The sequence below is a fragment of the Moschus berezovskii genome, chromosome 12 (assembly GCF_049115385.1).
Source record: "Moschus berezovskii isolate FMDL1 chromosome 12, NW_MosBer_1.0, whole genome shotgun sequence".
NCBI lineage: Eukaryota > Metazoa > Chordata > Mammalia > Artiodactyla > Moschidae > Moschus > Moschus berezovskii.
Window position 1 is genome coordinate 59739227 of NC_142471.1, and position 12779 is coordinate 59752005.

General features: G+C 36.1%; 1 protein-coding gene across 4 annotated transcripts in view; it reads right to left on the reverse strand.

Annotated features, from left to right (window-relative positions):
- IDE (insulin degrading enzyme) overlaps positions 1 to 12779 on the reverse strand; it is a 120259-nt gene that overhangs the window by 30366 nt on the left and 77114 nt on the right. For all 4 annotated transcript variants that reach the window (XM_055425082.2, XM_055425079.2, XM_055425078.2 and 1 more), the window contains exons 6-11: positions 9557 to 9669; positions 8849 to 9011; positions 8047 to 8139; positions 7529 to 7620; positions 6527 to 6607; positions 4677 to 4780 (exon numbers count right to left, since the gene is read on the reverse strand). In XM_055425082.2, the coding sequence (XP_055281057.2) occupies positions 4677 to 4780; positions 6527 to 6607; positions 7529 to 7620; positions 8047 to 8139; positions 8849 to 9011; positions 9557 to 9669 (646 nt within the window). The remainder of the gene's footprint in view (positions 1 to 4676; positions 4781 to 6526; positions 6608 to 7528; positions 7621 to 8046; positions 8140 to 8848; positions 9012 to 9556; positions 9670 to 12779) is intronic.

Consider the following 12779-nt stretch of genomic DNA (forward strand, 5'->3'; position numbering starts at 1 on the left):
AAAAAAAACCTATAAATTCATCTTGTACATAAATTTATAGAATCTGACTCATAAAAATATGAATAAATGCCCAAGAATGTGTTGGGCTTCTAAGACCAAGTAAGTTCTATGAGGCTTAGGTGAAATGGCTATGTATGTACAGCAGTCTCTGATCACAGTCTCTGTTACCCTTTGATTATAGCCCATCATTTTGGGTGTGAAAAACTGCTTGCAAAGAAGATTCCTGTTATGAATGCTACTGACTAGAATCTTAAAAGAAGAGTAGATAGGGGAAAAAAAAAATGGAACAAAGGTCAGTTGAAAAACAGTCTTTGAAAAAGCACAACAAAGTACTCCTTCCTAGGAAAAGCTCAGGCCCAAGGTTACAAAAATGGCTAAGAAAACTTGTTGGCTCAGAGAACCAAAAAAACTAAAAACATTCTTTTATTGTAACTTGCTAATTTGTACTCTGCTTTGTTTTTTTACCTGCCTGACACTACCATCAATTAACTGTATGTATTATATTTACACTGGCCTTCCTGCTGCCAGGGGAGATGGGCACAGGATCAAGAACAACATTTCTTTCTCTGATGGGATAGTAGGAACTTCACAGAAGAGAAATGAGAAGGGGAAAAAAATAGTTTAGGGAGGGAAGGCAGAGGTAAAATGTCAGAAGATTATAAGCAAAGAAGCCAAAGAAGCTCTGTACCAGTGGAGCTCCTGTCCTAGGGAAGGTTGCTGCCTTTTAATTATCAAAGTTAGAATCATTTCACTCTGACTAGCTGGCTCAACGCCAGACTGGGAGCAATCCTTTTGAATCGTGTTGATAGAGTGCTAGGCCAATAGCCTGGAAGGCTTGCCATGTAGTCAATCCTGTTATTGGTTTCATTTCTTTATGTCCCAGTTCAGACAACTAGGTTCATGTCTATTCTTGCTTGTTCTCACTTATCCTCCCAAAGGTTAGGTTCCAGTCTCTGAATGTCAGTCTCACAGCTCAAAGTCCACTCCTTTCAATCAAAACTCCCCTCTACTGAACACCCATTCATTTTCAGAATCCTAATCTCTGTGTTCCAAACACCTGCCCATCACTGGATTGCCTCAACTCCAGTGCCTGACCATCTGAACCACCATCTATTTCTTATTCATTCTAGATAAAAAAGTCTACCTGGCTAGTTGGACTTGGCCTTCTCACTTGCTTCAGGGTAAATATTACAAACAATCTGACTCACCTGTTAGAATGACTGACTTAATCTTCTAGTTTACGATATTCCTGATCTGGTCTAGCTGCCACTGACCACTATCTGTTCTATAAAACATGCTAAATAAGAATATGTTCCACAGAAACACACAGAAGAATCCCAGGGTCTAACACATGAAAGAGTTCGGATATTGTATCCATGTCGGCAATTTGAGAATCCCTTATGAGGGGTACGTGTAGTGTATACAGAGCTCACATGGCCACATGAAGAGTATGTGATGTTTCTTATGGCCATTCACTCAGTACACGACAGAGCCAGCTAAGACTCAGTCATAGAAACTGCTTTCACTCCCGTTGATTTCTCAAAGAATGAATGGATTAATTCTTAGGGAGACACATAAAAAAATGTGTTACGAAGTAGAATTACATGGTAGAGAGGTGGTATTCCCATCTTCTCTTCCATGAGATGCTTGATTTTGAAAAAGTTTATTACATAGATGGTTCGGATTTCCCTGAATGCAGCCCCATGTATCAGAATAATGAACAAGGGCTTGATTACAACTTATGAAGACTGGAGCATTCATTCAGCAGTGGTCTTGCCTTTTGGAACAAGGAAACTTTAAACTCAGTTCTGAGCGAGAAAGTGAAAAAACTCAGGGAAAGCTCCCAAATGTTTGGAGGATGATGATATGATACAGAAAGAAGCAGACAATGTAGGCTGACGAGGAAGTTAAAAAAGGGGGAGAAAGGCAATTTACTAGGTACAATCCTGAGGGATTTGCATAGTTAGATACCAAAGTAAAGTGTATGGGTAACAGGTAAAATGTTACCATGAGGCTCCTCAAACTAGGTAAATACCAAATATTGGCCTAACAAAAAGAGAGACCAAGAGTTAGCATATCATCGAGGAATTAAAAACTGAAATAAAATGATAATGTATTTTCAAACAAATTATGAAGGGGAAATAACAGAAGAGACAGATTATACACATGTCAAACATACAGAAATCTACAAATCAGAGTGTGGAAGCACAAGAGGACCTCAATTAGAGTAAAAAAGGCACAATAAGTGAGGTACACCACAGAGATCTCCAGTATGTTTAACTGCAGACAACTGAGAAAAACTAGCATGGACATTGGAGCACCTTAGACTATCTGCTGGAAACCTAATTATGCTAATAAAAAAAAACAACAACCTAGTCTCGATGAGTTTTTTCCTAAATGTGGCGGGGCGGGGGCAATGCTATTCTTTAATTTTATCTACAAAGAATTGGCTACTGACATGGTACTAACAGAGGAGGGCATGGCAATCCACTCCAGTATTCTTGCCTGGAGAATCCCCATGGACAGAGGAACCTGGTGGGCTACAGACCATGGAATAGCAAAGAGTCGGACACAACTTAGCAACTGAGCACAGCACAGCACACGGTACTGATAGAATCCTTGGAAATATGAGAGAAAATGATCCTTTAGTTTCATACTGAAACTTACAATACTAAGAAAAAGAAACGGTGGGCGAGAATGAATACTGACTGCTGAGTTCAAGTAAGCCACTTAGAAGTGTTCAGAGGAAAGAAAAGCTGCCGCTGCTGATGGGACCCATTCAGAAATAATCTTGACTACAGACATTAAAAGGCAGTATCATTCCCAAGGGACGAATTCTCATGACACCTTTGCAAATAATCCCTGAGACAGAAAAGGGAAGACAGCTGATAATGAGAAGAGGCTTCACAGGTAACTGTGATCAATTTAAAAAAGAATTAGTAGGAACTGCACAGACCTGGCCATCAGAAACAAATTCTGGTTGATACCATGACTCTCTTTGAGATCTAGACAAAATCACAGTTAAGATCTAAATTAGGCAAGTCTACTGGCTTCAGTTTCATCACTTTTTAAAAGGGATTCAACTAGATAAATTCTATCTTCTTACTAGTATAATTCTACAATATCACGATATTAAATCATATTTTTAAAAGAAACACAACAGAGGAAGAAAAAAGGCACAAAAATCAATGATTTGTCTGTCTTTATGACAGTACCATAATCGTCTTAAGTACTATGGCATTAGAGTAAGCTTTCAGATCTGGCAGTTTTAGTCCTCCAACTTTTCTTTTTCTGTGTAGAAGTGTTCCAAGTAATCTAGTTCCTTTGTAGATCCATATGAATTCTAGAATCAGCTTACCAATAGCTTAAGGAAAAAAGCCTACTAGGACTTCGACTGTGATTACATTGAGTCTGTGAATCAAACTGGAGAGGATGGGTATTTTAATAAAATCAAATCTCCTAATCTATGAACAAGGTCTTTAATATCTCTTGGCACTGTTTTATAGTTTTTTTGTGTAGAGATCTTGTTCATTTTTGATTAAATTCATTCCTAATTATTTTATGCTTTTGTTGCTATTGTAAATATTTAAAAAAATTTTTTAATGTTTTATTTTGATATAGTTGCACATTTCTATAGTTAGGAAGTTGCAAAAATAGTACAGGGAGGTCCTGTGTCCTCTTTACCCAGTTTCCCTCAATGGTTACATTTTACCTATTATAATATCAAAACCAGGAAACTGTTATTGGTACAACGTGTGTGTATAGTTTTATGTCATTTTACCACATGTACCGATTTTGTATAACCACCAATAATATTTCTTTTAATTTAATCTCTCTACTGTTTGTTGCTAGGATATGTCTGAAAAAGTTCAAACAATGGTAACTAGGAAAATGACTGATAGAACAGTTCTGTCAGAAGATTTTTTTCAAAAAGTTCCATCAGATTGTTGATTTTATTCATAAAATGACTGCTCCAAAAAACATATTTACTCAATCACCAAGTGCCCAGAATTCTGGAAATATGTGCTCAAAAGGGGAGAAAAATAAAAAATGCAAAATATGTGCCAATCAAACTTTATTTTTGACTTTTAGAAAATATAGATGAAATTCAATTTTAAGGCAGAAATATCATGTGGTAGCTCATAAGCTCTTTAGGGCTGATCCTCCTCTAACAGAAATATTTGTTAGCCTAAAAGCTCCTCCAATTTTTGATTTCCTGATTAACCACTGGCGAGTCAGAAGCAATGAGACTGTAATCCTTACTTCCGCTTAAAAAACAAAGGGTGTTCTCACTTGCTTATAAAACCAGATAAATGAGCTGACACTTTGGGAGTTAGAGTTAGGATGAAGCCAGGTTAAGACAATCTATTATTATATCATATTCATAATGAAGTTATGATTTTTTCTTTAAAAGAATCTTCATGTTTTCAAGATACTGACTTAAAATAATCAAGACTGGAGGAAGGATGAGTGAAGAAGTGTGGGTAAAGATCAAAAAGGCTAGCCATGTACTGACTGCTGAAGTTTGGTATTGGTTCATTATACTGATTCTCTCTACTTTTGTAATCATGCTTGATACAAAGTTTAAAAGCATTTTATTCACAATTTCAAATTTTCAGATTCTAACTATCACTGAAAATCTAGTATGTAATAGTAAAATCTGTAGAGTGACTCACCGGACATTTTCTGGTCTGAGTTTATCGAGAACCATCTCTATTAAATCTGGTCTAAATTCTTCCAGTAAATATTCAGCTGTGAGCACTTCTTCTAGGGGATAATACTTTTTAAAGGGAAAATAAATACAAAAGTAAATGTGCAAGGCTCTGATACAGTTTAACTTATTAAAGCAAACAGATCTCTAACACATAAAATCCTCTATTTTACACCCCCCTCTTCCCTCCAATTAAATTTTACTTCATTGTAAAGATTTCTGAATCTTTTCTCTTTCTTACCACACTTTAAGCAATTTCATATTATGGGATAATTTTACAGTTAATCCCCAAATACACTTGCGTTATAGAGAACAAAAGTACATTTTTTCAGGGAACAAGTAATATGTCTAGCTAAAGACAGAGTGTGGATAAAAAAAAATTTGGTGATTAAACGCTGACATCTATAGGTTTCTTAATATGAAGTATATATATTTTAATAGAATTTCTGCTCAAACTTCTATGAACAAAATCAGACAAGCATTTAGTTATGGAGGAAAAATGGCTTATATTTTCAGTTACTAAAGAAAAATAATGTGGAAGATGCTTTTTAGTAAGGGCAACTTCCTGAGACAGACTGATTCCTTCATTTAACAAATATGTAATGAACACCCTACTCTGTGCCAGGTACTGTTCTAGGTGATATTGTGGGTACCATAGTACATAAGACAGATGATGTCCCTGTTCTCTAAAGAGCTCATGTTCTAACTGGGAGGAAAGTGAAGTGAAAGTAAAGTCGCTCAGTCATGTCCGACTCTTTGCGATCCCATGGACTGCAGCCTACCAGGCTACTCTGTCTATGGGATTTTCCAGGCAAGAATACTGGAGCGGGTTGCCATTTCCTTCTCCAGGAGATCTTCCCAACCCAGGAATTGAACCCAGGTTTCCTGCATTGTAGGAAGACGCTTTACTGTCTGAGCTACCAGAGAAGTCCTCTAACTGGGAGGGAGGCGGACAATAAACAGACAAATACTGCCATTTTACTGATAAGATGCTATAAAGAAAATTTAAAAGGGGCAGGGTCATGATTGAGAGGTCAGGGAAGGCATCTCTAAAGGAGAGACATCCGAGTGGAGACCCAAACGAGAAGAACCTAGCCATGCAAAGCCTGTAAGTGTTCCAGGCAGAAAAAAGCAGCAAATGACAGGGCCCTGAGAGGGAAGAAAAAACTAAATGTTTAAAGATTATACAACAGCCAGGATAGCTGGAGTGGAATGGGAATGAGAGAGGTGGAAGGGGGAGTGATATGGAATTCGGTCAGAGAGAGGCTGGAGTCAGATGTTATGGGTCAGGTAAAAATTTACATCTATTTCAACTCTGATGGGAAACCACTGAAAGGCTTGACACAGAGGAGTGAAGTAATCTAATTTGGATTTTCAAAAGATCATTGAGGCAGGGAAAAAACACTAAAGCTAGGGAGACGGCAAACATGGAACTCAGGTAAGAGTCTATGATGGTAATCCAGGTAAGAAATGAAGGTAGCTCATGTTAGGGTGACAACAATGGAAACAGAGAAAAGTGGGTGATTTATAGTTTTCACATAAGTAGCACATGACACATAATAGAACTGAAAAATATTTAAAGCCAGTAAGCATGAGGTCTATGTAATGAAAATACTACACATGATGATTTTCAGGATGATGAAAATTAAGATTTTAAATATGTCTTCACATCAGAGTTTACTACTTGCTACAAAGTCTAAAGTTTTACACTGTAGCTTCAATTTTTATGATTTATATAGTACTGAAAGTAACATATACAGGATCACTGAAATACTCTAGGTGCCAAAGTATAGAGTAAAATAACAATAAACTTACATGTAATATTCCTGCAATCTTAGAGGTATAACCCCGTGGTCTCTCTTTATCTTTAAACCTAAAAGCAACAGCATTCAAGTCCTAAAATGAAAAGTTAACCCAATTAGATGTAAGTTACCTGTTATTCAGAAATATTTTTTTCCTAGGCAGTAGGGGTTGGTTTGCCTCCCATTTTCCTCCATATATAACTATCACACTTTCTGAAAAAATGGCTATGCTTGATTTAGAAATGTACAGAACACGAATGAAAATAACAAATATACAACATGATTCTACAGGCTAAATTATTGAAACTATTGGTCAAAGAATTAGGAAAACTGTGAAGGAACCCTGTGAGATTCATTAGCTGCATAGATGATGATTTTACTGACCCTCTCAGAGAAGCCTGATTAGAAGTTACTGTCCTAAGTTTCACAAACACAGATTATACCTTTAAACAAAATACATTTCAGTCTTCAATAGATCTTAAAGTAGACGTTGAAAAAAAAAACTCTTAAAAGAAGCCTTTAAAAATTTAATAGACAAATACCTTTTGTTTTATGCAAAGAAAGAAAGAAAAGAACAGGCTTTTCCCTACATGCAACAATAAAATCACTTTTAAGAACACAATAATATATATAACAATTCACAGTTTCTTTGAGAGTTCAATACAAATTTTAGATACAGCTTCAGACAGAGAACTGGAATAAACACTGATACATAAAAGCTCAAGAAACTCCTGGCTTTCCTCTCAGGGACAGAAAAGCAATCTATTTGTTTCTTTCCTTTTCCTCCTAAAAAGAGGCTACTTGATGCCTTAACCCTTAATTGTGCGTCAGGTAACCAATCAGACTAGTTAAGACTAGGCCTTAACAAAAGCTACTATGCATTTCAAAATTTTAGAGTTTAAATTAGGAACAATAAAACTTCAAAAATTTCACTGGGCCATATATTTAAATTAACTCACATATACTTGTTTCTTGAAAACTTTCTGTAAGAAAAATTTTGGTGAAACAAAAGTACCTTGCATTCTTGGAAAACCCATTCTTGAGGTCCTTCTGCTCGTAACTTCTGAATGTATTGAAACATGTGCAAAATTATATCTTCAACATGTACTGGAAAAAGAGTGCACACTTAAAAACCATTCAGTCTTCAAACCCTTCAAAGCAAGGAGCTTACTCCTAAGGTAAATCAGGTAAGTAGAAGATGGTCCCCCTTAGAAATGGACTCAACTCCCTGTGACTAGGTTTAGGGTCCCACATACATGGCCTGCCAAGATCTGGGATTTGTGACAGTAGGGACTTTGGGGTAATAAACGAGCAAATAAAAAGTCACGTAAACATTTTATAAGTGCAACATAATGATCAGTTGTTAAGGAGGGAAAATCACCCATGAAATGGAGGCCAAGTTACAATAGATAAAACGGTATGAATTAAAGTCTTTATAGCTTTACAACAAAAAAACAGATCCAGAGCATAAATAAGGTAATAAATGTTAACCATAAAAAAATCAATTTTCATTCAAGAATGGCCAATACTTACATAATCCTTCCTCAGTCAAGTCCACATTAATGATAAAAAACATAAAACCTCGGGCTCCTTCCTTTTGCCCACCAACAAGAGTATTTACCCAGCCTGTAACATTCAAAGGAAATCAACGTGATTGGTTGTGTGTTTTCTTTTAAGACAAGGAATTAAAAAAAAAAATTCATTCTATACATTCCCAAGAGACTAGAAGGGCATTCTGCAGAAAAGACTGGGCAAAAATCAGTTCAGAAAAGCAGTTTCAGGCACTGCAAAAGATTCAAGAATTTTTGGGGTTGGGAGATTTTTTTGGGACTCTTCAAATCATTTCCCAAATCAAGAGTAGACTACTGTGCTTAAGTGCTATATAGAGTCTGAGTGGAGAGGAACCTTGGAAATCTACTGACTGATCCTAGTATTAATACACCCTTTGATGGATTTGATGGATAAGAGTAGATAAAGTAGATCAAGAGCTCATTTCATAGAGATGGTAAACAATACACAATATGAGATTTACTTTTTTTAACCTCTATCTTATTTAAAACGTGGGCCACAATATCTTTTGAAATATTTAAACTTCACTGCTCAATACCAAAAGGGTAAAACAAATTATGAAAAAAGACAAAAACAAAAACCCCAAAGAAAAAATAAAAGCATACCAACAACCATCACCTCACTCTCCCATAAACTCTAAATCGTCTCATCTGAAAATATCCCTTCACAGGGAAATATTTAGGAGAAATGAGAGCCAGAGTAAAAAAAAAAAAAAAAAGATGGAGATGGGGTACTATCCTCATAAGCTGGGACCCAAGAGACTCACCCTTTGATTTAAGTTCTGATAATAGACTTCCAGGACCTTCATGCCCAATGAGATGACCGAGATAATGACCGGGATTTGATTTGTAGTATTTCTGAAGGTCAGGTATGGGAAATGTCACATACAGATTCCTAATATCCTTAATGGGTACTATTTTGTAAAGTTGCTGGGGGAGAAAAACAAACCACAAAAGATTAGCTATGTATAAATCCTACCAAAAAAAAAAATTACAAACTATGAAGAATACTGATTTAAAACAAACAACAACCCTGATTTTTACAGAGGAATCCCAAATTCAGGACAGAATCAATTGACAGAGAAAATCATACTGACCAAACAGAAATAAATGACCTGGGCTCTTTCTTAGTGGGATTTCATTACAGTTGGTATGCGGTCCATGTTTGGTCCCCTGGACCATGTTGCTCAATACTTTTGGATGCTTGCCTTCTGGCACTGCTTAACAGCTTCTACAGTCTGCCAAGGTTATAGCTACCAAAACTACTTTTAGCATGAGAAGATCAGAACGTATTGTTACTTTTTTGGTGATACATGTCCCTAGTATATGTGAAACTGATTTGAGTACCCAGACAAATATTAAAAACCATATAATGAAACCTCTAAAATGTTCTATGTACTCTTTAGCAAACTAGGCATATATTATGTCCATAAATTTAAAATATAAAAAAAAATACTAGCAATACATGCACTTACTTTAAGATGTTCTTCTTGGAAAGGATGTTCAGGAAATTCTGGCAATGGGACATTTTTGTTCTCTACTTCAGAAAATAACTTTACCACCAGATTAGTCAAGTCATCTAAAGATTCTACAAGAAAACAGACAACGGAAACAACTTAAACTAGTCATAACACTTAGTGGGTAGTATTTAAAACCTTAGGATTATATATGTACATATATAAAATCAATATATTGTATACCTCAAATTTATACAATGTTATATTTTAATTATGATGCTGGGAGGGATTGGGGTGGGAGGAGACGGGGACGACAGACAATGAGATGGCTGGATGGCATCACTGACTCGATGGACATGAGTTTGAGTGAACTCCGGGAGTTGGTGATGGACAGGGAGGCCTGGCGTGCTGTGATTCATGGGGTCGCAAAGAGTCGGACACAACTGAGCGACTGAACTGACTGACTGACTGACAATATGCTGGTGGGGAGGACCTTAGGATCTCCTGAAAAATCTCAGGACTACTAAAAGGAAAGCCTAGGAATTTTTTAAAAACTCCATCTGAAAAGTTGAAGCATTCAGTTAAACCTGACCAGAGCCTGTATAACTTCTGTAGCTATGCAATACTGAAAACGATTATACCTCACAAATGTCTGCCTCTTAATAGTTTAAAAAACTATTTTACAAATATTATCTTGAAATAATTTAAATATAAACATTAGAAACAATAATAGAATAATTAGCGGCATTTGGAAACTATTTTATCTATAATTTCCAACAGAAACATACTAAACCACTGGCTGATAGATAATAACATTAACTTTTTAACAGTCTAAACCTATTATTAAAAGTCAAAAGCATCTAAAAGTAACTGATTTTGTGGGAGATAGTATAAAATGGTGAGGGGTGAGGGGATCAGGGGACTTTGATTCTAACCCCAACTCTAACACCAACAAATTATGTCAAAAGAGTATTTAGACAAACTGGTTAAGCACTTCAGGTTCTATGAAACATAAAAGCTGGGTAGGGCGATCAGAAGTCTCTTCCAAGGTCTAACATTATATGATTTTGTATCACACTCTCTCAAACTCAAGCAAAGATTTGTAATTGTTGGTAAGATTATATAGCCATGTGTGTGAATTTCTTCTATGTTATCATCTATCTATATTTTTTTATAGAGAACTGTATTTCCAAAGTTTATAAAGTTATATAGATGAGGTGCTCACTGCAGTATCATTTTTATAAAAACAATAAAAATTGGAAGTGACTGAAGCATCTATCAATGTATACATGTTATAAGACATCTCTACATTGGAATTTTAGGTAGTCATCGATGAGAGGGAGATCTCTATGGGCTGACATGAAAATATCTCAAATTTCTGTTAAGTAAAAACTGCAGATTTCAGTGCCATGCAGCATAATCTCATTTAATTTTTTAACAGATATACATAAAACTAAATCTATTAATGAAATTCTACTTTTGGAAGTATAACAAAAAATGATTTAAGGTGACTATCTTTGGAGAGGGCACAGTGCTCATAAGGTGGGATGAGGAAGAAGAACTGATCTCCATTTTTATATATTTCTGTGGGGGACAAATTTTTTCCTATGCACACGCATTACTATTATTCTAAAAATAAAAAAAGTGGAAAAGGTTATATTTTTATAAACAAGATAACCACTCATCTTGATTCTGTCTCCTCAAAAATAGGTTATTTATAATGGTATAAACATTCATCACTTATTACTGTCAGAAAGCATTTGAATCAAATAAGAAATTTCCCTTGATATTCTATGACCCATTTTGAACTTCTCTATGAACTCTGTAAAAAACACTCAACCACTATTTGACAATTGTCTATATATATATAGTGTGAAGTTCTCTTTTAGGTCTATGAATGTGGGTATGTGCACTTTATTTATAAAACATATGCATTTTTACTTCAATTTTTTAGACTTGTAGAAAGAACCTTAACATGTCCAGAGCCAAATAAAAGGCCCAGCCCGTGGCTGCCTGTTACATGACAAGTGAACTCAGGAGTGAAGTGGGTATATCTTGAGTGAAAGATGTCAGAGACATCTGACATAAAGACATAAAGAGACAGACAGATGGGACATGTAACTGGAAACAAGGGGGGTGGCCAACAATGATTTGTCAACCTGAAATGCTGATGACAGTGGGGCCCTTTACAGCAAGATTCTACTAGAGTATGCCTTTCCTTTGCAAAGCACAAATTCACCGTGTAGCTTTTTAAAGGTACGGCAATTGTACCTAAAGCAACATCTGTCTTCACCATTAGGCTGTGAGCTACCAGAGATCAGGGAACTGAGTTCCATTCATCTTTACATTACCAGGACTGGGCCATCCTAGGGTCTCCACTTGACAGCTACCTATTTGTCAAGTGTCCAGGTAATTGGTGCTGCCACGAGAGAGAGGGCCTCATGGGAAAACAGAGAAAAACTTTTTTGTCCCTTTGTGACAGAGATTCTGCCACCTGGTTACTCTTCCTCTTCCCTCCTCCTAGAAGAAGGAGCAGACTATCTATTAATCCTCTAAGAGATCCTGTTTCTTCCACACACCACTGTACTGTAAGGACACCTCTCCCAAACCTGTCATCAAATCTACTCAGCTGAGCACAGAAGGTCAGTCACATCAGGAGACCAAACTGGAACAAAGAAACTCTTTGTTTCTTTCAGATGCTCATTCTGTCACCTCCACTAAACCAAGAACACTGAGTACAGGGTTCCTGTCTGAGTCATCTGTTGTCATTATTACTTGCCCAGTAAGTGCATATTGAAATCATGTGTTTTATCTCAGGAGGACATGAACAAAAACATGCTTAGAAACCTACTCCCAGGACTAGGCTCTAAATATCAAGTGATGTTTTGGTTTTTACACTCCACAGGCTTACCTACCTTTACAAAGAATATAGAATATAACACCCAATTTTTTTTTTTTTAGCCTTCTCCTTGGACCAATTTTATATCCTCATTCTATTATCAAGTTAAAATAAACATAGGAGTTTATTTTCTACCTACAAAAGTAACAGTTGCCAATTTAGAAAACTTAGAAAAAGAGAAGAAAACAAGAAGAAAACAAAAGTTTCCTACAATCTCATGATTATGGAATGCTACAAACAGCTACATTTATGGAGTATTTGCTGTGTCACCAGGTACTATGCACTTTTTCTGCATTATCTCAATTCAACCTCACAACAGATATGAGGTACCACCTCCATTTT